This window comes from Cynocephalus volans, chromosome X, assembly GCF_027409185.1.
Source record: "Cynocephalus volans isolate mCynVol1 chromosome X, mCynVol1.pri, whole genome shotgun sequence".
In the NCBI taxonomy this organism is placed as follows: Eukaryota; Metazoa; Chordata; class Mammalia; order Dermoptera; family Cynocephalidae; genus Cynocephalus; species Cynocephalus volans.
The window spans coordinates 169,888,899-169,915,689 of record NC_084478.1 but is presented as its reverse complement, the minus strand read 5'-3'; the positions used below and the strand labels follow the sequence as shown (position 1 = coordinate 169,915,689).

Below are 26,791 nucleotides of genomic sequence, written 5' to 3'. Positions count from 1 at the left end.
CATTTAGGAATGCTTTTTGGGTTCACATCATAAGGAAATGTGTCGTTGATTGAACACGAAGTCCGGAGGGAGGTGGTCTTGGTGTCGCTTCAGTTGCTCAGTGGTGGGTCTGTCGGGGCCCTCGGCTCCCTCCTTCTTGACCCTTTTAATAGTGTGTGGGTGCTCCTAGTTTTGGTGCTGGGGATGATTCAGCCCTGCCTAGGAATGACTAGCAAGTAAGCATTGTTTTAGTGCCTAATGGCCTGGGCTAATTTGTGAGTTTCTTGAAGGCAGGGACCTTGTCTTAAGCTTTTCTGGGCTAGGCCCAGTGTCTGGTACACACGAGGCCCTCATTCATTCATTCACGCATTCATTCAAGAAATATTTCCTGCTAAGTGCTATGGTGGAGTGGACCACAGGGCTCCCTGGCACTTACTCAACCTGTGGGGTGGGAGTGGGGTGAGCAAACACTTTCTCGAGATCACTACACCCGACCTTCATCCCCGAATCACAGAGGTCTCGGCCCAGGAGGATATTGAAAGTTTTCAGTGCATCAGCAGCTGGGATCCAAAGGTATCTCTGTGCCAGAGCCAAGGGGGGGTTCACAGTTCAGGTCAGTTACCATTTGTTGAGCACCTGTTATGTGCCAGGTGCTGGGGTGACAGAGAGTCATGACAGTTCTTGCCTTTAAGGAGGCTCCAGGCCAGTTGGGGGTAGTGGATGAAGCGCACGCACATGGAGCCGTGGAGGAGGGGCACCTCCCCGCCTGGCGTGTCCGTGAAGGGCCGTCTGCACGGATTCGGGAGCAAGTGGCCTATAAGTGGGATTCAAAGGACGAGGAGGCGTGAGCTGGCCCGGAAGTTTAGGAACGGGGCAGATCGTGAAACGCCTCAGTGAGGATGGTGAGCGTGTGCAGGGTGCAGTGTGGTGTGGGCAGGTCACAGGCCCTTCAGTGCTGCCGCTGCTAACGCTAATGCTGCCACTTCGGTGTGCACTGTTGCATCTCGGCTGACCTCCAGGTCACTTTCTAGTGATGCAGGAATTCCGTGTCTGGGCCGGCTCAGCCTTTGCATCCAAACTTTACCTAGTTTGGATCTGGGAGCTCCTTGTATTTCTGTCCCCGCTGGCGTTTTGTCCAGAGAGGTGGCTGGCTTCACGTTTTGTTCGGGTCATGTCACGTCCTTCTGCCTGTCCACATGGCTGGCAGTGCTCCAGGTGGTCCTGGAATTGCTCCTGAGGGGGTGGACACTGCAGAACTGCCCTGTCTCAGAAAACCTCAGGATTCTTCCCTTCTGTCTGACCACAGAAAAGGGGGCAGCGAGTTCTGGTGTGCTGAGAACCATGGCCAAGCACTCAATGGGAGGACGGGCCACAGGGTGCATGATCTGAGGACTGACGGGGCTCTTGAAGGGGGCCGGGCTAGTCCTGGTGGCCGCGCCTTGCCTTCCCCGTCACCTGTAGCCAGGGTCACCTGGGGCCGGGGTCACCTGGTGCAGGGGTCACCTGCTGCTGCTCTTCAGCCTCTGTGGCACCCCAGGAGGCTCCTGAGGGCTCCCTTGACTTCCTTGTTCCTCAGGCTGTAGATCACAGGGTAGAGCATGGGGGTGACATTGGTGTAGGTCAAGGACACGATTTTGTCCTGTCCCGGGGTGTAGCATGACTTGGGGTGAATGTAGGTGAATATCGCACAGCCATAGTGCAGGAGAGAGACCAGCAGGTGCCCAGCACAGGTGGAGAAGGCTTTGCTCCTGCCCTCAGCAAAGTGGATGCTGAGGACGGCGCTGATAATGAATCCGTAGGACAGCACGATGAGCATGGAGGGAGCAGCAGGACGAGCGTGCAGACACGAGGCAGACTGCCATCTCGTTGGCTCGTGTGTCTGCGCAGGCCAGGAATAGCACCGCAGGGATGTTGCAGAAGAAATGGTCGACCTCACGGGACTGGCAGAAGGGCCGGAGGAATATCAGCGTGGTGAGGGTGAGTGAGAGGGCAAAGCCGCCGACACATGCCAGAGACAGCATGTGCAGGCATAGGGCCCTGGTGATAATGATTGTGTAGCGCAGGGGGTGGCAGACGGCCACGAAGCGGTCATAGGCCATGGCGGCCAGGAGGAAACACTCTGCCCCACCAAGGGCGACGAAGAGTTGCATCTGCAGGGCACAGCCCAGGAAGGGCATCCGCTGGTTCCCGGACAGGAAGTTGACCAGCATGTTGGGGACAATAACCAGTACATAGCCAATTTCAATGGTGGACAGGTTTCGAAGGAAGAAATACATGGGGGTCTGGAGACAGGAGTTCGTGAGGGTGACGAGCACAATAGTCATGTGCCCCGCTAGGGTGACAAGATGCAGGATTAGAAAGAGTCCAAAAAGGAGGATTCGCAGCTCGGCCAGGTCTCCAAAGCCCAAGATGATAAACTCAGAGCCTAGGGTGTGGTTTTTCCAGCACGTGTCCATCCTGTGTTCTCTGCCGCAGGACTGCTGGCTGGAAAGGACAGCTTTCTAGCAATTCTCCAAGTCACGGGAAACCCTGGAGCCCTTTCCACGCACGGACGGGAGCGCACCCGGCTCACCAGGCCCTGCCAGCTCCTTCCCCAGGCTCGGCCCTCACCTCCGTCCGATTAGCCTCCTGAATTCCGCCCTCTGTTCACTGAGAACAAAGAACGGCTGGTGAGATGCTGCTTTAGTTCCCTGGCTGGGCTCTTACAGAAACGAACCAAGACGAGCGAGTTGTAAACGTGCAGTTGATTTTCACAGGCCCTGAAGACATCCCTTCTGCCAGAGCCGTCCTGCGCTTGCAGCGTTGTCTGCGGTGGGGGTCTGGAGTTTGATGGAGACGGGGTCTGCAGGATCACTGCTGCTCTAGGGAATTCCTGCAGGACGTGAGCTCTGGCCAGTTCATCTCAGGCACTTGCGACATTGCTACCTGCAGCCGAGGGCTGCGAAGCGGGTGCTGGAGAGGAAGGGGGCAGAGCCGGCACGAGCTGCTGCCCCTCCTGTGCCTGCACGCCTCAGCTGCAGGGAGGCCCGGCTTTTGTGCCACCCCTTTCCAGACCCCTCCCCTGACGCCCTAGGTGGGCTAGCCCCTTTCCTGTGTCCCCACAGCACCCTGGGCTTCAGCCGTCATATTATGCACCACCGAGGCTGTAATTCTTTGCTTATTCTCGGTGTTCCCCAACAGCCTATGAGCTCCACAGGGGCGAGAAGCGTCTGCCCTCAGCCCCTTCCACAGTGGCTGGCGCAGTTAGCAGGACGCATGAGGGCTCGTGGCTCATTTGTGCATCCTCTGCTGCCAGCAGTGTGCGGGCCTCGCGTGAGCAAAGCAGGGGGCACAGGTGTGGGCGGCTCACAGGGTCGGCGCTAACGGGACAGTTAGGACAGTCAGGACAGTCGGGGAAGACGTTTTCTCACGGCCGCGGGGTCGAGCGCCGGCTGTCCACGCCGTCGGCTGGTCTGCTTCCCAGACTCTGGGGGACGCGTTGCTTCTTCCTTCCCTCGGCAGCACCCGAGTTACAAGGAGCAACCCTGCGATGAGCCTCCAGGTTCTTCCCGTGCATCCCTCCATCACAGCAGTGGAGACGAGGAGAAAGTTTCTACAGATCCTGCAGATGAAGCAAATCAAGAGTCAACAGGCATTCACGGCCCTGTGGAAGCCCAGTTGCCCCTTAAAGGAACTCGCTGCTTAGCGACCTGCCATTTCTATGGGGACCACTGAGGCTCAAAGCGGGTTCGGTGAAACCAGAAAACCCAGTCTGAAGACAGCTCTGCTTGCCTGTTGCACTAAGTGTCACGTACCTAACCGGCACCGGGAGTCTTTGAGCTGAGCAGGTCCCTAGGGGCGACGTGCCCACTCCTCACGTCAGAGCAGATGGTCACAAAGCCTTCTTCCCTGGGTGGCCCGTGCCCTGCTCCTGTCCCCACCCCTGGCCTCTCCCCAGAAATCACAGTAAGCCCCTGCCTGAAGCCCCCTGTCCTGACGGAGCCCAAACCCGGGCTTTCCCCTCTGCCATCTCCCCCACCCTTGGTCATGGGAGCCACGGCTGGCAGGACTGGCAGAGAGCAGGGTGGCCAGTTTCCCTTCAGACAGAGGCCCCACAGCTGGCGCTCAACCCCTCCCGTGACCCAGCCCAGCTTCCCACCCTCCATGCTCAGTCTTCCCACCAGCCCCTTGTGCCCTCCCTTGAAAATTCTGTCTGTGGGTGAGAACGTGCTTGCTGGGCTCGTGTTTGTCTTCCTCGGACGCTTGCACTCTGTCCCCCCATGAGAATGCTGCAGAAATGTGGGGATCGCTTTATTTATTTGGTCCTTAAACCTTGAAAATACAGAAAACACGGAAGCAAGAGTAGAAGTCACACACGATCCAAACACTTCAAAAGTGACAGTCGTAGTGAAAGTTTCTGCTCCCTCAGTCCTTCTCTGCACTCCCCGGAGAACCATTCTTAGCAGTGAGGGGCGTTTGCTCCCCACTTTGTCCGGTGCATAGAAACACAGATTCACGCGCTCACATACACACACATGCGCTCACACACAGGCGCTCACACACACGCACATGTGCACACACATGGACACGTGCACACACATTGACACGCACTCACACACGCACACACGCACACACATGGACAGATGCACACACATGGACACACACTCACACACATGGACACGTGCACACGCATGGACACGCACTCACACACATGGACACACACTCACACATAGGCACACAAGTGCACACCCATGGACACGCACTCACACACGCACACATGCTCACACAGGCACACACGTGCACACACATGGACACGTGCACACACATGGACATGCACTCACACACATGGACACGTACTCGCACCCATGGACACGCACTCACACATTGGCACAAAAGTGCACACACATGGACACGCACCCACACACGCACACATGCTCACACACAGGCACACACGTGCACAAACATGGACACGTGCACACACATGGACATGTGCTTACATACATGGACACGCACTCACACACATGGACACACACTCACACACAGGCACACGCACACACACACAAGGACATGCACTCACGCACGCACACACGCTCACACACATGCACAGGTGTGCTCACACTCACAAATGTCTGAGGTTCTTCAAAAAGTCTGTGGAAAAGTAGAATTAAAATACAACACAAACCTTTCCATGAACTTTCTGAGGTACACTCTTACCCGCTCACGCATATACACATGCTCAGACACATACACACACAAAGAAACATAAATAAAATGTAACTAAAATGCACTGTCATGTAATCAGTCTTTTATGACTTCGATGCTGAAGTGGCTTCCCGTGTTTCCTTATTACGTTCCATGGTACAAAGCACATCCTGGGGTAGAGCACAGAGCAGCTGCCAGGCTGTGGAGACTGCCAGCGTGTCCTTCCCTGCTCGTTTCTTATGTCCCTGAGCACCCATGGAGAAGAGGCCCAGGGTTACCTGGAAGGAGCAGATCCAGTAGCTGAAGGAGAAATGCAGGCAGCAGCCCTGTGGGAGATTGTTCTGGTACCGTCTGCTGTTGGTGAGAACCCAAGAGCGATGAACAGCCCATCCTCAGGGCAGCAGGGGCAGGGCCACGGGGCCCGGACCTGGCAGCACCACTTCCCAGGACCCATATGGTGTCTTTCCAGCCTGTTTGGACCACAGGGAGCAGCCCTCAGAAGTATAGCTGATGGTTGTTAGGAAGGGAGTGTCCTTAGAGGAGTTGCCACGGCCTGTGACTTGCGTTAAGTAGCAGTGAAGGCAGGACTGAGAAAGTCCTAGGAGAGGTCAGGAAGGAGGCCGTACTGGGATCCCTGCACTGAGGGGCGTGCCTTCCCCAGGTCACACAGCTGGACCCAAATCCCAATCCCGATGACTTGTGTTTCGTTCTCAAACCTTGGATACAGTTTAGGTCCTGACAATGTTATTTCAGTCAGATCTGCTAAATCTGCAGTCCCCATTGTAGAATTCATTACCATTACGTGAATCAGCCTCAGGCTGATTTGAGAGGCAGATAACATACAGGTTTGGCTGGGGTCGAATCCAGGGACCAGTCCTTGCTAGAGAGAAGCTCAAAGTGGGCAATGGAGCCTGAGATTGGGGCATTTGAACCGACACCCCCCCCACGACTGAGATTCCCTTGTTCTTTGTAAGAACTAGGAGGCTCTCAGGGCCTCCCTCGTTAATATGCAAAATCAGAGTCATCGAAGTGGCTTACTTCTCTTAGTGACCTGGGGAATAAGAGCAATGGAACCTTGAGAATGCTGCTCCTCAGCTGACCTAACCTCCTGTCTCATGCCTACGTCTCCCCAAGGCCAGCATATCCACACCCCGACAACTCCTGATCTAGGTGTAGCCCTGTGTCCAACCTGTACCACGGTCCACATCTCGGAAGAGCAGGGCCACAGTTGCTTCCGTGCAGCCCAGTAAGCTCCATCGTCCCCTGCATTCCTAAATTCATGTGTCACCTGCATTCATAAAGCTGCCTCACCTACCAGCTGCAGTCCCCTGGTCCTATTGTTCAGAAAAGCCTCCCAGATGCCCTTGCCCTTTCTAGGAATACCAGCGCCCAGGTCAACGCCATTGCCACATCCTGGAAGTTTCATTCCGTTTCCTTTCTTTTTCCTTTTTTAAAGAAAGAAAGGCAAAGACAGAGAAAAAAGACAGGCAGGAAGACACACAGAAACAAAGAAAGAAGAAAAGAAAGAAAAGAGACAATGAAGAAAAACAGAAAAGGAAAGAACGATGGACAGATACACAGAAATGGAAGGAAGGAAGGAAGGAAGGAAGGAAGGAAGGAAGGAAGGAAGGAAGGAAAGAAGGAAGGAAAAGATGGAAGGAAAAGATGCAAGGAAGGAAGGAAAGAAGGAAGGAAAGGAAGGAAGGAAGGAAGGAAGGATGGAAGGAAAGGAAGGAAGGACAGGAAAGGAAAGAAAGAGAGAAAGAGAGACAGAGAGAGAACGAGACAGAGAGAAGATCCTGCTGAAAGGGAGACCGGCTGCCATATGACAAGTGTCCGTCCCTTGCAGGGCCAGCACAGTGCTGGGTGCTGGGCTCTAGGCGGTGGCAGGGACAAGGCCCACACCCCAAAGCAGAAAACAGGACCCCAGACAACTCTGCTGGAGCTTAGGATCACTAGCAATCTCCTCTGAATCATTCCAGCCGTTTCTGCCTCTGCCTCCGCCACCAGAGGGGCTGCCGGCACCAAGGTGGGCGTGTGGCAGTTTTCTAGCCGCTCCACTTTTCTCTTCCTCATTCCTGCCCTCTGGCCCCCTCTGCTCTTGGCCACAGTTTCAAAACCAGAAGCTCTTCTGTTGGAACGGAGAGAGCGGCCATGGTGACTGCGGAGCTCTCTCAGCAGTGACAGCTCCGGGACCGCCGCTCTCAAAATTATCCTGGTTTTCTGCATCTGGCTCCAGTTGGATACCAGTTAGATCCCAGTTAGAGACCATGGACTCTGATAGGATTGGGGGCAACACAGAACCGAGTTCTGGGAACATCATGGTGCTGGGCCTGGACGTTGGCTTGTCTCCTAAGTTCGGTGGGTGTAGGGCCGGCGTGGATGTTTGTGTGCATCCTATTAACTATCTGGACTCTTTGAAAAGGAAAGTCCTGATTGGGGCCTCAGGACTTCTTTGGTTTCTTAGCTGGCACTTCTGCCCCACGGGGAACTCTGCCCCGCCCCCTTCACCACATTGCCCGTGGGGAGGAGGCCACAGACACCCCCGTACCTGGACACTGAGCTCTGCTCAGTGGAACCGTCTCATGTGTTGGGTGAAAACGTGACGAAGCAATCTGGTTGGAAGTTCTTTTCTCACTTGAGTTCAGTAATTACAGGTTCTCTGTGTGTTGAAAAGGATAGCTACAGGCTGGCAGGTTAATTTCATTTTCTAGTATTTGGAGCGACCACAAAGAATTGCAAAGTCAGAATTGCCTGAAGGTAGGTATGCGTCAGAGTTTTAGGCTCACCAGGCAGGTGCCCCCTTGCTTTCTTACCTTAGATGCTGAGACTCCAGGGAAAGAGCTGGGCACTGCCATGGACTGGCTCTCTGAAGGAAAACGTGCCAGCTAGAGGTCAGGGGGCACTGCTGCCACCACAAGACAGAAAAAGAACCTCTCTGCTGCCATCATCTTGGGCTCTTCATAGTTAACCAGATCTCTCAGTTGGCAAAGTTGACCCCAGAGAGTCTAAACTTTTTCTGTCTCTCTTCATCCCGCCTGGAAGATTGGAGCACAGAGTGTCTGATGGAGCCCTCTTAACTCCCAGTACAGGTAGACACCGAGCTTCTTCTGTAACATGAGCAAGCAGATCTACCATTAGGGTTCTATTGGTCAAAAGTAGCAGAAACCGGACGGAATAACCACAAAAATTCCTTGAACTATTTAAGTCAAGTGCACACTTATGATGGCGGGGAGGGGAGAGGGGGGGTGAGGAACCGGTAATGGGGCATGAAAATCAAGTACAATGTATTTTGAGAAGTAAAATAACAAAAACCCCAAAGTAGCAGAAACCAATTCCAAGTAGCCCAGGAAACCATGGGAACTTGTTATGTGAATACCAGGTTGGGGGTGGGGGCTGGGGTGGGGGTGGGGTAGTTGTCTCCCAGAAACTCAGACAGGAGCAAAGTGGAACCAGAGACTCAGACACCATCAGGACTGCCCCCTTCCCTGTCTTTCATCCCTGTGGATGTGCTTTGCTCTTCCTTTGCTCTGAAGACGTTTCATCTGCACCTTCTGTGGCAAGGGCTGCAAAGATGGCCAACAGCTTCCAGTCCAGGTGTGGGCTAACTTGAAAATCCTCCTGTTATACAACATTCCCAGGACGCTCTCTGTGTCTCAAATATCCACTAAGAGACAGCCAGAAGGGCCTTCTGAATGTGGTCTCCATGCAGTGCTTGCCAAGGAGACAAATTGGAGGAGATGCTGGCAAATGGATGTCAGCCAGTCCACGTGAAGTACATGACATCCATCTCAAGATGCAGTAGTCAATGGAGACCCCGGTCTGTCTAGCTCCTTTCTGCGCCTTCCCCCAGTGGTGTGGTCTCAGTGGTAAAAGCTGCCTCAGTGTCACCATGCCCTTATTCCCAGTCACAACCCAGGCCACTAAATGGAAAAACAACAAAGGAGGGACACGGCATGGAAAACCAGCCTGAGAATAAGGAAATGACCTACCCGAGGTTGACCTGCGAACAGATAACGTCATCCTTCCACTCAGTCTCAGTCTTTCTGCACATCCTCTTCAGCCTATGAGCTCTCAGTTCTGGAATGAGCACTTATTGAGTGGTGACAGATGGGCCCCTAGAGCCTGGCAAGGTGCCTGGCACTCCATAGATGCTAAATAAATATTCATTGAATGAATGAATAAAGAAGGCAAAAGGTGTTCATATGGCCTTTGGGGTGAAGGACGGTGTCTCCCAGACGTGAGCATTTATGTCCAGGAAAGGATTTCCCAACGGGACAGACACTGAGTAGGGGTTTGGGAGAGAAGCCAACTTTTGCTAACATGGCTTCAGGTTCCCTGAGGCTTGGGCTGTTCCACAGTCAGGACTTGCTGTCTCTGCAGCCCACAGGGTGAGATAACAGGAAGCCTCTCAATTAAGATGCAGAAATCGCTGTTTAGCATGTCTGCCTGTCTTTTCCTTTCCTTCAGTACTTTCTCCTCTGGCCAGAGCAGATTCCCTGGACATCTGGATCTTTCCTCCCGTCCCATTTGTGAGCTCGGTGTGCACATTTTGTTTTTTTGTTTTTTAATTTGAAAAACTTTTATTGATTATGCATATTCATGTGGCACAGAGCTGACCGTCAGCAGCTGTGCCCACAATGCGGCGAGCAGATCAGTGCTATCAGCGTGCCCACCACCTGCAACTGCAATTACTCCCCGGGCGTGCACACTTTAAAGTGCAGCAAACTTGCCCTCCAAAGATGCTGCTCCAATGCACACCATCATCAACAGCACGGCAGTGCTTCTAGCCTCACATCCTGCGCTCAGAAATGTTTTCAGCACTCCGGAAGATGAAAATATCCACCCGTGTGTCTTTCTAGGTGTTTTAGTGTTTCGATTGTCTACATTTACTCTTTGATCCCCTGAGACTGATTTTGGTGAAAGGAGTAAGGTGGGGATCCACTCTCGTGTGGTGCATGTTTTCATGGAGAGCCAGTTGTCCACAACACCATTTATTGAATGTTGCCTGTATCAAATTTAACAAATGTTAAATTTCTCCCTTATCAGACACTAAATTTCCATATGAATTAAAAAAATCTACTTCTGGATTCTTAATTCTGTTTCATTGATCAGCCTTCCTATTTCTTCTTCAACACTAAAATTTTCGTTATCACGTTAGCTATTATTTAATTCATATTTCCCAGGACTTATTTCACTGAATTACATCCAACGTCCATGGGAAACATGGTGGGACTGCACTTAAGGGGAGACGAAGAAGCCCTACTGGCCTAGAGTGATAACCCCCAGGAAGTGCTGATACAGGACCACCGTGCTCTGATCCTCATGTCCTGGGACCCACAGGGTGAGCCCGCACTCACGGGAGTAGGGGAGTGTTGGGTTTTTTCCCGCATGGACGCCTGCACTTACAGACTAGTTATACGTATATTCTCTCAGTTCCTCCTCCAAACCATGAAGTGAGGTAGCTGCTATTATTCGCTCCATGTCAAAGAGAAAACAAATCTAAAGCTGAGAGAGGTTAAGTGTCATAGCTCACCCAAAATTACACAGCCACGAAAGGGTGGAGTTGAGCTTAGACCTCTGGATATCTGTCTGGCTCCAGGTCAAGTTCATCCTCGGTCAAGTCGCGCCCTCAGTTTTCCTTCTAAGCAGCTGAATTCTAATTCTAAGCGTTGTAAACAGACTTAGTTCTAAAGCTGAATTCTTAATGTCTGCTTCGGATATGTGTCTTCGTTCTCCTATTAGTCTGTGCACTCCTGCTGACCTTTGCCTCCCTGACAGCAGCCAGCACAGAGCCTGGAATAGGAAAGGCAGAAGCCCGTGCGTTGCGCTGTGGGGCGGTAGCATGAACTTATGTGTTGTAATTCTCCGGCTCAAGGAGTAAGTGTGTTTGCTCCACCAGGGACCACGTTTACAAGTGTGGCTGCCCACAGAGGCCACTCACAGCCTCAGTGATATATATGGTTGGTGCACACCTGTAATTGTTTCCCCTGAGGCTCTCTTGCCAAGATCCTTTTGGATTTCCTCAGTCTCTCTCGGCTTCATAAGGCCCTCAGAGTTAACCCCCAAGGCAGCTCTCCCCTACTCAACCCAAACGCAGACTGGAAAGTCGGAATTACTTTCCGGAGCCACCTTGCAAGCCACATGACTCTTCCTAGAGTGTGAGTCTAGCTGGAGTCGTTCCGGGTAGAGCTGACCCTTGTGCGTCCCTAGCAAGAGGACTGGGCTTGTATATTACCCATCCTGGCTTCACTGCATCCCGGAGTCATGGGCAATGGGGTAACAGTGCAGGGCTATCAGATAACCCAGATTCAGGCGGCTTTCTTGGCAAAGCTCAGGCCTCTGCAATCCTTGGCAATCTTGTGCTTCCGGAGATGCCCTCTGCACCTATCCCTGGTGGGCCTCAGAAACTGGGGATCAAGTAGCTAGGAAACGTCGGTATTTATGGAAAAGGAGTAAAATTTAGCCTCCACTCCTGGGAAAGAAGAAATCCTCATCTCTGCCCACGTGTTCACTTTCCACTCTATGGCCTGCTTTTCAGAAGCAGAAGCCAATTGCTGTTCAGTCCCCAGTCTCTGAAGAAGGCATCAGGAAATAATTCATGGGTTGTTGCTGTGCACAGTTCTTAGGTGCTTAAGGCTGTTTTAATCTCTTCTATCGAGCTCCTCACCTCCCTAGTGCTGGGCCCGCGGGCCTCTGAGTGAGGGCAAGGCCTCGCCGAGCTGAGACGGCAGCTCTCTCCTCCACGAGGGAGACGGCACGTGAGCACTGCAGGCAAGGGAAGACTTCGTGGCCGTCCAAAGGGTCCCTGAAGTCGGGCAAACACGTCAGCGTCTGACAAGAGTTACAAACATCTCACCGCGTTTGTCCCAAAGCCGACTTAACCTTGGGGAAACAGAGCTTGGCTCAGAGTCTCAGCAGGAAGGGGCTGTGGTCTGATTCTGTCCAGCACCGTCACTGAGTGTTTGGGCTCCTTCCGTGAAGGGGGCCTGGCTGCAGAGCTGGAAGAAGCTTGGCTGGTTTGAGTCAGCTGCTCCACCCAGCTCACAGGCGCTATTTGCTGACAATTCCGCCTTCCACCCTCGGGGGTGGAGGTGGGGCTGGGATATCATTTTTGGAAATGCATGTCACTCATGGAAGTCTCGGTGAAGAGCACGCGGAGACCTTTCCCTTGCGGGTGGTGTTGACAGTGTCTCAGTGGCGCGGGGTAGTTTTACGTGCAAAGAGGCAGCGTAGGCCACTTTCCTCAGACCTCCAGGTGGAGTCTGCAGAAGAGCAAGGTCAGTCCACTTACTCAAGCACATGTGCATGACATTGGAGTTGGCCCTGACGGCAGCAAGAAGTGACCACCTTCCCAAATGACGAACCCGTTCTGTGCTGTAGCACACTCAGCAGCCTTTGCACCAGGAGCTGGCTGTGGAGCAAGCCCTGCCAGCGGCTCGTGAAAATCTGTGTCTGCTCTTCACACCCAGGTATGCACAGGAATATTCAAGAAGGGGTGGTTTTAAATTATGAATATTTACAGGAAAACAGAGATCACATCTTTCCAAGTATTGAAACGGACGAAAAACTTTAATGCCAGTTTTAAAATATGTGTGTGTGTGTGTGTGTGTGTGTGTGTGTGTGTGTGTGTGTGTGTGTGTGTGTGTGTTTGAATAGTTTTACGAAATTCTTTGGGAGGGACCCTGCAATTATTAAGCATCTGAAAAGCTGTCTGTGTTACGTGTCTCATTCCTACTTTAGGATGAAAGCTGAAAACCAGCAGGAAATGATCAAGTTGTACTCGAACCAGTGGTTCTCAAACTTTAGAGGCATTAGAGACGCCTGCAGAGCTTGTTAAAACAGATCTGTTGGCCCCACTCCCAGAGTTCCTGACTCAGCAGGTCTGGGGTGGGGCCTGAGAATCTGTATCTCTCACAAGTCCTAGAGGATGCTGATGCTGCCCGTCCACAGACCCTGCTTTGAGAACCTCTGGTCTAACCACATGCGTTTTCCTGTGGTAGCTGAGATGAGCTCCTCAGGAATCGAGTCAGTCCTTTCCTCTCGGTGCCTCCCTCTGTCTAGCGCTCCTCATCCTGTGCTGGAATGGCCGGATTTTCTCCCCCCACAGATGGTGAACAGGAACTGGGGTGTTCGCCTTTGTTTCTTCTCTCTCCCTCCGCCTCCCTTTGACCGGCTAGTCCCCACTCATTCGTCAAGTTTCTGCAGAGGTGTCACCTCTTTCCTGATCAGAGCTGGTTAGGTCCCCTTCCCGGGTGCTCTTTGTCAGCCTTGACCCTGTCCCCATGTACTACGAGTCACGGTAGAATCGTGTGTTCTTTTCTGTCCCTCCCACCAGATGGTGAACCCCTTGAGGGGAGGGACTGTGTCCAGGAGGTTGCTGGTAGTGAGTCTTGGTGTGAGGCCATGAGGTCTTGGCCTCCATAAACATGGGAATAGAGAAGAAGGGACGGATGGAAGAGGTACTGCAGAGGAAGCCTCTTCTCAGTGCCTGCTCCACAGTGTGTGTCTGGAAATGCCTAGTTCATTAAATGGACACATTAACAGAGTTTGCTGACTGACGGGGTATGGAGAGTAAGGTGGAGGCAGGATCTAACATTTGGGGAGCCCCTAATATGCGCCAGACTCTGACAGAGACAGCAAAGTTGAAAATGGCAAACTCTGGGGCAAAATCATGGGTCGCATGGTATATAAGGTGACAGCAGATGCACGAATGGAGACGCACATCTGGAGAAGTGGAACAGGAGCTTCGTTGGTTATAAATCATACGACAGTAGTTAGGAGCAGAGCAAAGAGCACAGACACAGGGGTCAGACACATGCCTCTGGTCAGCTTAGTCGCGTCCAGCAAGCCCCCACGAAAATCTCAGACCTTATCATTCTGGTGGTGCAAGGAAGGTAAATGCAAACCTTGCCAGCCAGAGCCCAGGCTGGGCCTGCCAGCCCCGCTCGCCTGCCCACATGTAGGCAAAAGTCAGAAGGGAACAGAGACACCCAGCAGAGCAATCCTTCGCTGGCCTGCAATGGGTCCCTCCCCTGCATATCCTGACATTCCAACCTTCCCTTTCTCCTTTCTTCTCTGCCTTGAGGAGTGACGAGCTGCTGGTTGAAGAGGTGGGAGGAAAGCATTGTGGATCTTTTGGTCTCAGCCCCAGTGTGGGAAGGGACTTAGGACCTTGAGTGTTGACCTCGAGTGAGTACAAGCCAATATTGTCCTGAGGACCTTTCCCTGTGCCGCTACACTGTCATTCTCCTGCCCCTGAATGAAGAGGCAGCCGGTTTCTTCTCGTGGTCAGGCCTCATTTAGTTTGGAGCAGGAGCTCATGGGAGGCTTGCTGGCCAGAAGGCTGGGTGGGTCCTTTGTTCTCTCTTCCTCCAATACTGTGTTCACACAATCCAGGGGTCCCGGTCCTTTTTCCTGGAGGACTGCTTTTTTATTTTCCCCGCAGAGGATGCAGACACGGGGGTGGGTCACTGAAGCTGCTGGCAGGTTAGGGGCTGAAAACTTCAGAGGTGAGCTTGTGCCAAGGGCTGCTGTGCTTTAAGCAACCTGATAGTAAACTCGGTGAATTCCTTGCTGGCAAAGAGCTGATTCGTCTGCCTTCTCTCCCCGCCTGTAGCTGTGAATAGACGAAATGAATTACCAGGTAATTGGAAACCACACCAAAGTGACCGAATTCGTTCTCGTGGGACTCTCCAAGGACCCCACATCCCAGAGTGTTCTTTTCTGGGCACTGATGTTTCTCTACATACTAACTTTGGCAGGAAACAGCATGATCGTTTTCCTGGTGGGAGTCAGTTCTCAGCTTCACACCCCAATGTATTTCTTCCTCGGTAACTTGTCTTTACTGGATCTCCTGTTCTCCACCAGTGCTGTACCCCTGATCATGGCACACTCCCTGAAGAACTATGCCACCATCTCCTACAGCTCCTGTTTTGCCCAGCTTGCCATCCGAGCCTTCTTCGCACTGGCTGAGTGTTTCCTTCTGGCCATTATGGCTTACGACCGATTCGTGGCTATCTCAAATCCACTCAGGTACAACTCGGTCATGTCTTCTCGAGTATGCACTTTAATGTCTTTGGTCGTGTGGGTGACAGCCTTCCTGCTCACTGTTGTGCCCATTCTGCTCTTCCCCATCAGTTTCTTTGGGCATAATGCAGTCAATCACTTCTCCTGTGAAGTCCAAGCCATCTTCAAATTGCTCTGTTCTAACACCATTTCCCTAGAGGTTATGATGATGGTATGTGCTGTCATTTCAATGCCAGTACCTTTAACTTTCATCCTTATCTCTTACCTTTGTATCCTCAGGGCTGTCTTAAGAGTTCATCCAACTGAGGCTAGGCTTAAGGCCTTTTCCACATGTGGTTCTCACCTGGTCGTGGTCACCATCTACTTTGGGACACTAATATATATTTATATGAGACCACAGGCCAAAAAGTCCCAAGATGGGGACAAAATTGTCTCTATATTTTATGCAGCAGTGATGCCAATGCTAAATCCCCTCATCTACACCCTGAGAAATAAGGATGTAAAAGCTGCTCTCAGGAGAGTAACTTGTGGGGCCAAGTCCTCATGCTTCAAGCACACGACAGCCCGCTGGGTGATAGGACAGCACAAATGATTTAGCTGCCCTGGCAACTTCACATCTGTGAGTGGGAGTCCAGAAATGGGAAAGGACTTTCAAAGCATCTGAGAAATGGAAGCAATCACACAAGGACCAGCATTTGATGACATTAAAATATAAAACTGCTATATGTCACGTGCATCTTAAATAAAAATAAGATGCAAGCTATGCAACACAGATAACAAGAAAATAATCAATCGTCTGTGTATACAAAACCTCTTGCAAAGCGTTCAGACAGAAGATAAATACAAGAAGAAAATGGCCAAGGGGCACAAACACACAATTCAGTAAGAAGAAATAATCATTCACACTTATGCAACAACCAAATATCACTTTTCACTGATTAACACACATGAAAACCATTTATAGTATATAGTGTTGGTGAGGATCTGGGAAAATACCATTGGGTTCATGGAAATTGCTAGGGTTTCTGGGGGAGGCAGTTTCAGTAGCTGTAAAAACCAAGCATTTGGGTGACCCATTTGTTTGGGAAGGTGGCCCTCAGCTAGCAGCAGCCCTGGCCTCTGAGTTTGCTGCTCCGAGAGGCCTGGGGTGGATCTGCAAGCCCGCTGGCTCTGAAAATGCCTAACCCTGAGCAAGATGTCAATATCCACTTTTTGCAGACTCCCACAGACGGTACCCTTGAGGTGCTTGCCCCTGTACCCTTCACAGCACTGGGAGAGCCTTCGGGAGAAGGGTGGTTCCTCCCCAACGTGACTCCACCACTTCCACCCTCTTTATGAGGAAGTCGTAGAATGGGCTCCTTTGAAATGGCACCTTTTGGAAATCCCTGTAGGGACGTGGTTGGTCCTGAATGGGGGTGGTCCTCGCTATTTAGAATGGGAGGTATTTTGAGGACCTCTTTAGATAGCTGTGGGCTTTCGTCATCAATTCCAGGAAAATGGGAAAGACCCGCTTTGACATCTCACGTCACCATGCCACCTCAATGCATGCACGGCACATAAATGTGCAAGAATTCTTGCTCAAGCACTCTTTGGACGTGTGAGAATTTTGAATAAAAGCCCTAAGTGTTTAGCAGGAGAGCAATGTTTAAGTGAATCACCGTACACCCATAGCATAGAACATCATGGCGCTAGAATGGCCCTACTCCACGGGGGCCTACTCCGTTCCTCTGGGACCAGAAGGTCACCTGGCTACTGAACATGTTCTTTTTGTGATGGTGGAAGACATGCAAGAGGAGTGATCGTGATGCCTCTTAAGGCCTAGGATCAAATGAGCACGTTGTCGCTCTTGTCCCCATTCCGTGAGCGAGCGGTAGCCACGCGGTCAAGCTCAGTATCAGTGGGGTAGGGGAATGTAACCTGTCCTAGAAGGAAGAGCTTCAGACTCACGCAGCTAAGGCCGTGTCTGAAGGGGAGGACTAGGAATGGGGAAGATACTGCAACGACCCCAGAGTGCCAGGTGGTGCGTGGTTGCAGGCAACGAAGCTGGCAATTTTACGTGTGGCCGATGCGTGTGTTGGAGGAAGAAAACTCCAGGCATGTAGCCGACCCTGCCACTGTGGGATGTGCGCATAGCTGGTGGCTCTGGGTAGCAGTGGCATCCACCTGTGAGCCCCCGGTGCACGTAGGTCCTTTCATTTGTGTCCTGGGTGGCTCGGCGGTGAATACCCACTCATGGCTCGCACGTCTGCTGCTCAAGGCTTCCGAACGTTTGATTTGCAAGCGTTTTCAGGTAGGCCACACGTAGTAGAGCTGGAAGCTGCTTCTGTCTGGGTCATCACGGACCGCGGGGGTGACGGTTGTGGAGAGAACAAGCACTGAGGGGAGTGAGGCAGCGCAGTAGATTGGGGGTCCTGAGTCTCCAGCAGCACCGACCTCTCATTTTCTCCAGCCGTGCACCACAGTTGATGGACAACAGTGCAGGAAACAGGTGGTCGGGTTCACAGTGGGGTGGGAACTTGTGACTGAAGGTCTAGGGGCACAGCAACCGCGTTCCCAGTGCCTACAAATGTGTCTTGAGGAGGACAAAGGACGGGGGAATGAGAGTAATGAGGTGGAATAACTAACATATCAGGGGCTAAGGGGGATGGGCAGAGACCAGTATGTTTTCCATTTTGCTTTGAAAACTTCTGGGAAAACATGGACAGAAGGTAAAAATCATCTCATAATCATGGTTATTTTATTTTATTTAAAATCTTTTCTTTTTTGATTTTATATTTTTATTATGTTTTATTAAAATTATTTAACTGAGGAATAAATTTGTATATATTGAAGATGTACAATGGGGTGATTTAAGTACACATTGTTTAATAATTATTACACTCGACTTAATCGACACATCCATATGCCACCTGTGCAGTACATTAGATGTTCAACACAGACCTAGCCAAACTGTAGGAATCGTGGATGAAGGATGTGGTGGATATTTAGTATTCATGAGTGGGAATTACGTAAACCTTTCTGAAGGTAAAATGTTTGAGTAAGAAGAAATTCGGCTGAAACATCAGACGACCCATTGACATGCATGGGGTTTATAAAATGCAAGGCCTCTTGGTTACCCTATGGAGAAGCGTGTGTGCTCACACATGACCAAAACATCTGCATATCACAGGATTCTCAGCAGAACTTGCAAAGCAATTGACACAGGAAGAAGCACGAGATAGAAGGGAAAACCTTCAGGTGTGTTCGTAGAATGGCTGTATGATGAGGGTGTCTTAGTTCCAACTGCGATAACAGCATACCATAGATCGGGTGGTTTATGAGCAACACAAATTGATACGCCACAGTTCTGGTGGCTGAAGAACAGGGTGATGGTGCCCGCATGGTCGGGCTCTGTTGAGTGCTCCCTGCTTCAGGCTGCAAACTCAGTTTCCCATTGGATCCTCACATGCTGGAAAGAGCTAATTAGTTCTCTGGCCTCTTATTTTAATGATTATTATTGAAGAATATAAGTGTATTTTTTGGCTTTGTTGATACATATTCACTTTATTCCCATCCCCACCCCCTGTTTATTTCTTTGTATATTTATTTATTTATTTTTATTAGCTCCCACAAATAAGTGAGAACATGAGGTATTTCTCTTTCTGTGCCTGGCTTATTCCACTAAATGTGATTTTCTCTAAGTTCATGCATGTTGCTGCGAATGGTCGTATTTCATGTTTTATTTTATTTTAATTTATCAATATACAATAGAGTTGATTTCCGTGTCCCTTTACCAATCCCTCCTTTTCCTCCCTCCCTCTTGCCCCTCCACCCCATCAACATCATATCTGTTCACTTGTCTTAACCAAATCAAGGAAACGTTGTGATGGTTGTGTCTTCTTTCCCCACCCCACCCCCGTTTGTTTGTTTATTTATTTATTTATTTTGATTAGCTCCCACAAATAAGTGAGGACGTGCAGTATTTCTCTCTCTGTGCCTGGCTTATTTCACTTAATATAATTGTGTCTGAGTCCATCCATGTTGCTGTGAATGGCAGTATTTCATTCTTTTTTATAGCCGAGTGGTATTCCACTGTGCAGATATACCACATTTTCCTTATCCACTCATCTGATTATGGACATTTGGGCTGGTTCCAACTCTTGGCTATTGTAAATAGTGCTGCAACAAACACAGGAGTACTGGTCACCCTTCGACTTGATGATTTCCATTCCTCTGGGTATATTCCCAGCAGTGGAGTAGCTGGGTCATATGGTAGATCTATCTGTAATTGTTTGAGGAACCTCCATACCATTTTCCATAAAGGCTGCACCATTTTGCAGTCCCACCAACAATGTATGAGAGTTCCTTTTTATCTGCAACCTCACCAGCATTTATCATTCTCAGTCTTTCGGATATTAGCCATCCTCACTGGAGTGAGATGGTATCTCAAAGTGGTTTCGATTTGCATTTCCCAAATGCTGAGTGATTTTGAGCATTTTTTCCTGTGTCTGTTGGCCATTCCTACATCGTCCTTTGAGAAATACCTAATCAGCTCCTTTGTCCATTTTTTAATTGGTTTACTTGTTTTTTTTTTGTTTTGTTTTTTGTTTGTCTTTTGCTGTTAAGTTGTTTGAGTTCTTTGTGTATTCTGTATATTAATCTTCTGTCAGATGTATATTTTGCAGATATTTTCTCCCACTCTGTTGGCTGTCTTTTCTCTCTGTTAATTATTTCTTTTCCTGTGCAGAAGCTTTTTGGTTTGATACAATTCCATTTGTTTGTTTTTTCTTCGGTTGCCTGTGCTTTTGGGGTCCTATTCATGATGTCTGTACCCACTCCTGTTTCCTAGACTGTTTCCCCTATATTTTCTTTCAGGATTTCATTGTTTCAGGACGTATATTTAATTCTTTAATACATTTTGAGTTGATTTTGCTATACAGTGAGAGGTACGGGTCTAGTTTCATTCTCCTACATGCGAATGTCCAGTTCTCCCAGCACCATTTACTGAAGAGGCAGTCTCTTCCCCAGTGTGCAGTCTCTGTGCCTTTGTCAAAGATCAGATGGCTGCAGGTCGTTGGGTTGATTTCTGGATTCTCCATTGTGTTCCATTGGTCTGTGTGTCTGTTTTTATGCCAGTACCATGCTATTTTGGTTACTATGGCTTTGTAGTATAGTTTAAAGTCAGGTAGTGTTATGCCTCCAGCTTTATTATTTCCTTGTCTTGCTCATGATTGCTTTGGCCTATTGGTGGTCTTTTGTTATTCCATATGAATGATAGGATTGTCTTTTCCAATTCTGAGAAAAACATCATTGGTATTTTGACGGGGATTGCATTGAATCTGTAGACAACTTTGGGTACTATGGACATTTTCACAGTGTTAATTCTTCCAATCCAAGAGCATGAGATATCTTTCCATATTCTTGTGTCCTCTCTAATTTCTCTCTACAGTGGTTTGTCGTTCTTATCCTAGAGATTTTTCACTTCCTAGGTTAAATCTATTCCTAGGTATTTTATTTTCTTGGTGACTATTCTAAACGGGCAAGCTTTCTTGATTTCTTTTCTGCTAGCTCATTGTTGGAGTATCAAAATGCTACTGATTTTTTGCGTGTTGATTTTGTATCCTGCAACTTTGCTGAAATCATGAAGAGAGAAATCACGAATAACAAAAATTAGAAATGAAAAAGGTGATATTATAATCATTTTATTAAAAAACGTATTTTGAAAAAGTGAAAATCTGCCCCCAAAATCCACTTTCCAGAAGAAACCATGAGTAACATTTTGATCATGGTAGAGAAACTGAAGAAAATTGGGGGAAAAGGAAACAATTTCTGTAAAAATTGGGTTTAGCTGCAGAGGAAAAAAATCCATTTCAGCTAGCTTAGGGAAAAGAGGTTTGCTACAGAAGTGTTGGATAAGCTTATATAGTTGTTGGGAGAGCCGAAGAGGTGAACTCTGGGCTTATCTTGCAGAAACAAATTACTGAGCAGAGTGGAGTCAGGCCAGCTCTGGAACCAGCTGGCCTGTGATGATCTTCTCCAGCAAGAGGATGACTCACACCCTGACTCTCTCCCAGGTTAAACTCAGTTTCAAATGAAGAATTTAAATCACATCTGGAAACCTATCTGCAAAGGCATCTGGGAAGGTCCTGTTTAGCTTTCCAGCCATGGCAGTATGGCAAGGCACACTGGAAGGAGGTTGGACTATTCAGCTCATTCCTTTTGTCAGAGGACACTGAGAATATGTGGGTATCTCTCCTCCCACAGGTTTTATCCACATGTCTGTACATATGGAGAGATGTCTCTGATGTCATCTCTTGTCACTGTTACTGTTGTGTACTACTTGGTTTGGGGTTTTTCTTCCTATCCTCCAGCTATGCCAAGCTCATTCTCATTTTAGGACCACTGCAATTTCTATGTTTTCTGCATGGAACCCTGTGGCCCCAGATCTTCTTCTGGCCCTTCCTTCCTTCCTTGGGGCCTATGCTGGGACCCGTAGCATGGAGAATTGGACCAGAGCCTCCTCCCACAACCACACACCCCATGCCAGCACCCCAGGGACTTCCTTGGGACCCAGAGCATAGGGAAGGGGACCGGAACTGCTCCCACAACTAGGCACACTGCACCAGTGCCTTGGGGCCTGTGCTGGGACTCGGGGCATGGAGGAGGGGACCAGATCCCTCTCCTACCACCAGGCACACTGCACCAGTGCCTCGGGTCTGCCCATGGACCTGAGGCATGGAGCTGGGGACCGGATCCCCCACACAACCAGGCACTCTGGGACAGTGCATCAGGGCCCTGCCCATGGACCGAGGCATGGAGAAGGGGACCGGACCCCCATCGCAAAACCAGGCACATTCCACCAGTGCCTCAGGTGTGCCCATAGACCTGAGGCATGGAGAAGGGGACTGGATTCACCTCCCAAACTAGGCACCCATGCTGCCACCTCAGGGCTCACCCGGGGACCCAGGGTATGGATCCTGGGTTTGCAGCCTGGGACCCGAGCACTCCTCCCACAACTAGGCACCCCGTGCCAGTGCCTTTGGACACACTTGGTGACCCGGGGCATGGAACTGTGGATCAGACACTCTCCACAACCAGGCACACTGCCAGCCCCATAGAGCAGGCCAAAAACATCTCCTCCATGTTTGTGGCCCACCATAGCTACCACGATAACCATGGCTGCCGCGAAGGCGGCTTGATGCCACAACCACCAAGCAGATGGTCCGCCAGCCACTGGAGTGCCTTGACACAAGGAGAGTCACCAGAAGAGATAAAGAAAGGAGGAGGATGTCTGTCTCTGCAGAGCCCATTTCATGGTGATGGAAGAGGCATCTGCTCTGTGATAGTATTGGGGGACCTGATCGTGCCTCCCAGCCGTGGACAGATCATTTTTACAGCAAATCAACAGAGTAACCATTGTTCTTTCAGAAGGAGAGAAGAAATCTAGGGTATTAGAGGGGGGAGGGGGAGAGATTGGACAAGGGGCATAAGGAATAATTACAATTTGAAACAATGTATATGCTAGAGATACTGATTTGATCCACATATCTCAATGTTGAACCCAGAAACATGTATAATCAGTTTTGATTCAATAAAAATAAAAATTAAAAATAAATAAAACAAACTGCACAATTATTTGTGTCTTTTAGTAGGTGATTTTCATATCTTTATATTTAGTAGTTATTGATCTATTTGAATGTATTTTTATGATCTTACGTAGTGGTATCTGTTTATTTTTTTATTCACTTAATTTTGCCACCCTCTGCTTGTTTGGAAGCTGTAGTTTCAATTTCTGCAATTTTAGTAATTTTCCTTAAAAGTTTTAACAGATATACTCGGCCATAATTATTTCTAAGGCGATCTTAACTTATTCAGTATTTCTACCCTCCTCTCAAACACGACATGGACCTTGACATAATTTTACTATGAATCAGACATCTCTCCTCATGGTGTGACTGCTGCTAGAGCTGTATATGGATGTCTATTTTTTGAAATATTAAAGAATTAGAGTTTCTTCCTCCTGCTCTTCCTCCTGTCACAAGTGAATTGAAATCTCCAGCACATCATAGTTAGCGTGTGGGCCGATCATTGACGCCCTTTCCTCAGGATCGTATTCCTGACAGAGCACATCCTGAATGGATCTTTCAATGAAGGCCAGTGGGTGGAAACCCTTTTAATATTTCTGTGTTTGAAAATGTCTTTGTTTTGTCCTTATTCATTCTCTCTCACTCTGTCTCTCTCTGTCTCTCTCTGTGTCTCTCTGTGTCTCTGTGTCTCTCTCTGTCTCTCTCTGTGTCTCTGTCTCTGTCTCTCTCTGTCTCTCTCTGTCTCTCTCTCTGTCTCTCTCTGTGTCTCTCTCTGTCTCTCTCAGTCTCTGTCTGTGTCTCTCTGTATCTCTCTGTCTATCTCTGTCTCTCTCTGTCTCTCTCTTTATCTCTCTGTGTCTCTCTGTGTCTCTCTCTGTCTCTCTCTTTGTCTCTCTCTGTGTCTCTCTGTCTCTCCCTGTGTCTCTTTCTCTCTCTGTGTCTTTCTGTCTCTGTCTCTCTCTGTCTCTCTCGGTGTCTCTCTCTGTGTCACTCTGTCTCTCTCTATGTCTCTCTCTGTGTCTCTCTGTCTCTCTCTGTGTCTCTCTCTGTCTCTCTCTGTGTCTCTCAGTCTCTCTCTGTGTCTCTCTCTGTCTCTGTGTCTCTCTGTCTCTCTCTATGTCTCTCTCTGTGTCTCTCTGTCTCTCTCTGTGTCTCTCTCTGTCTCTCTCTGTGTCTCTCTGTCTCTCTCTGTGTCTCTCTCTGTCTCTCTCTGTGTCTCTCTGTCTCTCTCTCTGTCTCTCTCTGTGTCTCTCTCTGTCTCTCCCTGTCTCTCTCTGTGTCTCTCTCTGTCTCTCTCTGTCTCTCTCTGTGTCTCTCTGTGTCTCTCTCTGTCTCTCTCTGTCTCTGTCTGTGTCTCTCTGTCTCTCTCTGTGTCTCTCTCTGTCTCTTTCTGTCTCTCTCTGTGTCTCTCTGTCTCTCTCTGTGTCTCTCTGTCTCTCTCTGTGTCTCTCTCTGCCTCTCTCTGTCTCTCTCTCTGTCTCTCTCTCTGTCTCTCTCTCTGCCTCTCTCTGTGTCTCTCTGTGTCTCTGTCTCTCTCTGTGTCTCTTTGTCTCTCTCTGTCTCTCTCAGTGTCTCTCTCTGTCTCTCTCTGTCTCTCTCTGTGTCTCTCTCTGCCTCTCTCTGTCTCTCTCTCTGTCTCTCTCTCTCTGCCTCTCTCTGTGTCTCTCTGTGTCTCTGTCTCTCTCTGTGCCTCTTTGTCTCTCTCTGTGTCTCTCTATGTCTCTGTCTGTGTCTCTCTGTCTCTCTCTGTGTCTCTCTCTGTCTCTCTCTGTCTCTGTGTCTCTTTCTGTGTCTCTTTGTCTCTCTCTCTGTGTCTCTCTGTCTCTCTTTGTGTCTCTGTCTGTCTCTGTGTGTGTGTGAGTGTGTGTGTGAGTGTTTGTGTGTGTGTGAGTGAGTGAGGGAAACTCTTTAATTCGTTTTTGAATACAAAAGTACACAAATGTGCTCACATTAAACATCTGGGGGGCGTGGTGCAGTTTTTTTGTTGCTTTTTTGTTTTGACTCTTACCCACCCCACCCTTCGGCCCCTGTATCCAACCCCAAGCCCAGGTAAATTGTGTTAACACCGTAGTTTGTGTCCTTCCACATAACCAAATACAGACGTTTGTATACGTACACTTATATAAATACGTAGGTATTTTTGTCACTTCTGTTTCATAAAATTGGGCTCACATTACACACATTTTTGACAACTTTTTTCTCACTTAGTCATTAATGTGAATTTCTCCCAATCAGTTGTCGTAGCTCTGATCATTCTTTTTTTTTTTTTTTTTTTTTTAATTTTTTTTTTTTTTTTTTCCGTGACCAGTGCTCAGCCAGGGAGTGCACCGGTCATTCCTATATAGGATCCGAACCCGCGGCGGGAGCGTCGCCGCGCTGCTAGCGCAGCACGCTACCGAGTGCGCCACGGGCTCAGCCCAGCTGATCATTCTTTTTAATGTCTGCATAATAATGGAGGGTGTGCATTGAACTATTCCCCCCTGTTGGTCATTCACATTATTTCCAGGTTTTTGCCACTGCGAGAGAAGTGTCAATAAACATCCTTTTCACATATATCTTTGTCTTGGGGGCTTTTCTTTCTCTTTCTCTGGGAATAGGTGTTGCCTGGTTGCTTTCCCCAAAAGACTGTGCTCGCTCGTATCCTCCTGAATGGGCCAGAGCACGTTTTCCACTTTATCCCTGACAGCAATAAGAGTTGCTGGTCTTTTAAATGTTGGCAGTGAGTCTGCACATCTTTTGATGTTTGTTGGCGTTTCAATTTGTTCTTCTGGGACGTGCCTGTCTGCTAAGTGATACTGGTGCACAGCAGAGGGATAAAAAGAGATGGAGGGCTGCTAACAAGCAGTTAATAGCAGCCAAGAACAAGGGGGCCTGATGGCAGAGAAGTCAGGAAGAGGACGAGCAGAGTGGCAGGACTCCAGGCCGTGGGAACTGCTCAGCCAGGGCAGGTCTATCATGCTCAGGTAGAGGCCTGGTTGGAAATCCTGGGACTCTAATATTCGAGATGGAGCTACATGAAGGGACGGCCCCGAGGATGTTGGCCCTGCAGAGTCCTGGGCTCTTTGGGGCTGCCCTTTCCCAGTAGAGCTAGCATTTCTTCCATGCTGGAAGATGCTCCAGCGGCCTCCCGCTGCGAGTCAACAGGTGCCCACTTAGACGAGCTGCCCCCACAGCCTCTCCTGGCTGAGAGGCCAGTAGCCAGGGTTCACTAGCAGCGTCCCCTGCTTGGCACAGGCCTGGTAAGGGAGGAAAGAGGTGCACAGGAAGAGTCGCAGGAATTAGCTAGCATGCACCGGACAAACAATAACTGACTGATTTGGGGGGCTGTTTTTCAGGACACGGGATTGAATATCTTGGCAAAGACCCTAGGGGCTGGGGCAGACTTGCTGCCAGGGCGGCTGTTAGAAGCCTGGAGAAAGCCATGGCCTGTGTCGAATGACATGGAAATACTGAAATTGCCCCAGCAGGTGGTAGAGAAAGGTGTAAAGAGGCCAAGGACCGTGGGTGTACTGGAATCAGTTTTGTGGGAACTGCCTAGCCTGGCGGCGACTGAAAACGTCACTTCCCACCTCCAAGTTCAAGTGTCATGTTGAGAGCTTGAAACAGCTGGGTTAGGGTGTTTATCTTCTAGACGGCAGCCGATGCTAATGTCAGCCCCCATCCCAGAACTGGCTGCTTCCGTCTAAGACAACACCATGGGCTGGAATGTGTGTATTATACGAGGATGAGACGTCTCTGCCGAGGACTGCGTTCCACTTCATGAAGGTTGTCAGGACTGCGCCGGTGAGAGGGCACCGGCATCACTCAGAAGCCCAGCCGTGGCCTCCTCTGCAGGCCATGTTCAACTGCAGGGCAGAGGGTCAAGGATCCGTGGGGATGATGGGCCCAGGCTTCATAGAGGCGAGGTGGCAGACCATAGACACCGGAAGTCAGGAGGCTGCCGATCCTGTAATGACTGTCAAGTTTGGAGGGTCAGTGGAGGGATCTTGAGCTGCAAGGAGTTGTGGAGATGGATGAGAGAGCCTGGCATCCCTAGG

General features: G+C 49.7%; 2 protein-coding genes across 2 annotated transcripts; one reads left to right on the top strand and one right to left on the bottom strand.

Moving 5' to 3' along the window:
- Positions 1-1,495: 1,495 nt before the first annotated feature.
- LOC134368567 (olfactory receptor 10V1-like) lies at positions 1,496-2,435 on the bottom strand. The gene is given in 3 exon segments (XM_063084998.1): positions 1,496-1,797; positions 1,800-1,824; positions 1,827-2,435. Coding segments are annotated over 3 exon segments (936 nt in total).
- Positions 2,436-7,430: 4,995 nt separating this feature from the next.
- On the top strand, positions 7,431-15,781 carry LOC134368566 (olfactory receptor 13H1-like). Its single transcript, XM_063084997.1, has 2 exons — positions 7,431-7,521; positions 14,790-15,781. Exons 1-2 carry the CDS (start codon positions 7,431-7,433, stop codon positions 15,779-15,781), a joined length of 1,083 nt encoding a protein of 360 aa, XP_062941067.1.
- Positions 15,782-26,791: the final 11,010 nt, after the last annotated feature.

Coding starts and splice junctions, on each gene's coding strand:
- LOC134368566 (XM_063084997.1), top strand. CDS start 7,431: ATGGACTCTGATAGGATTGGGGGCAACACAGAACCGAGTTCTGGGAAC. Junction 7,522..14,789: donor TGGCTTGTCTCCTAAGTTCG/GTGGGTGTAGGG, acceptor AGCTGTGAATAG/ACGAAATGAATTACCAGGTA.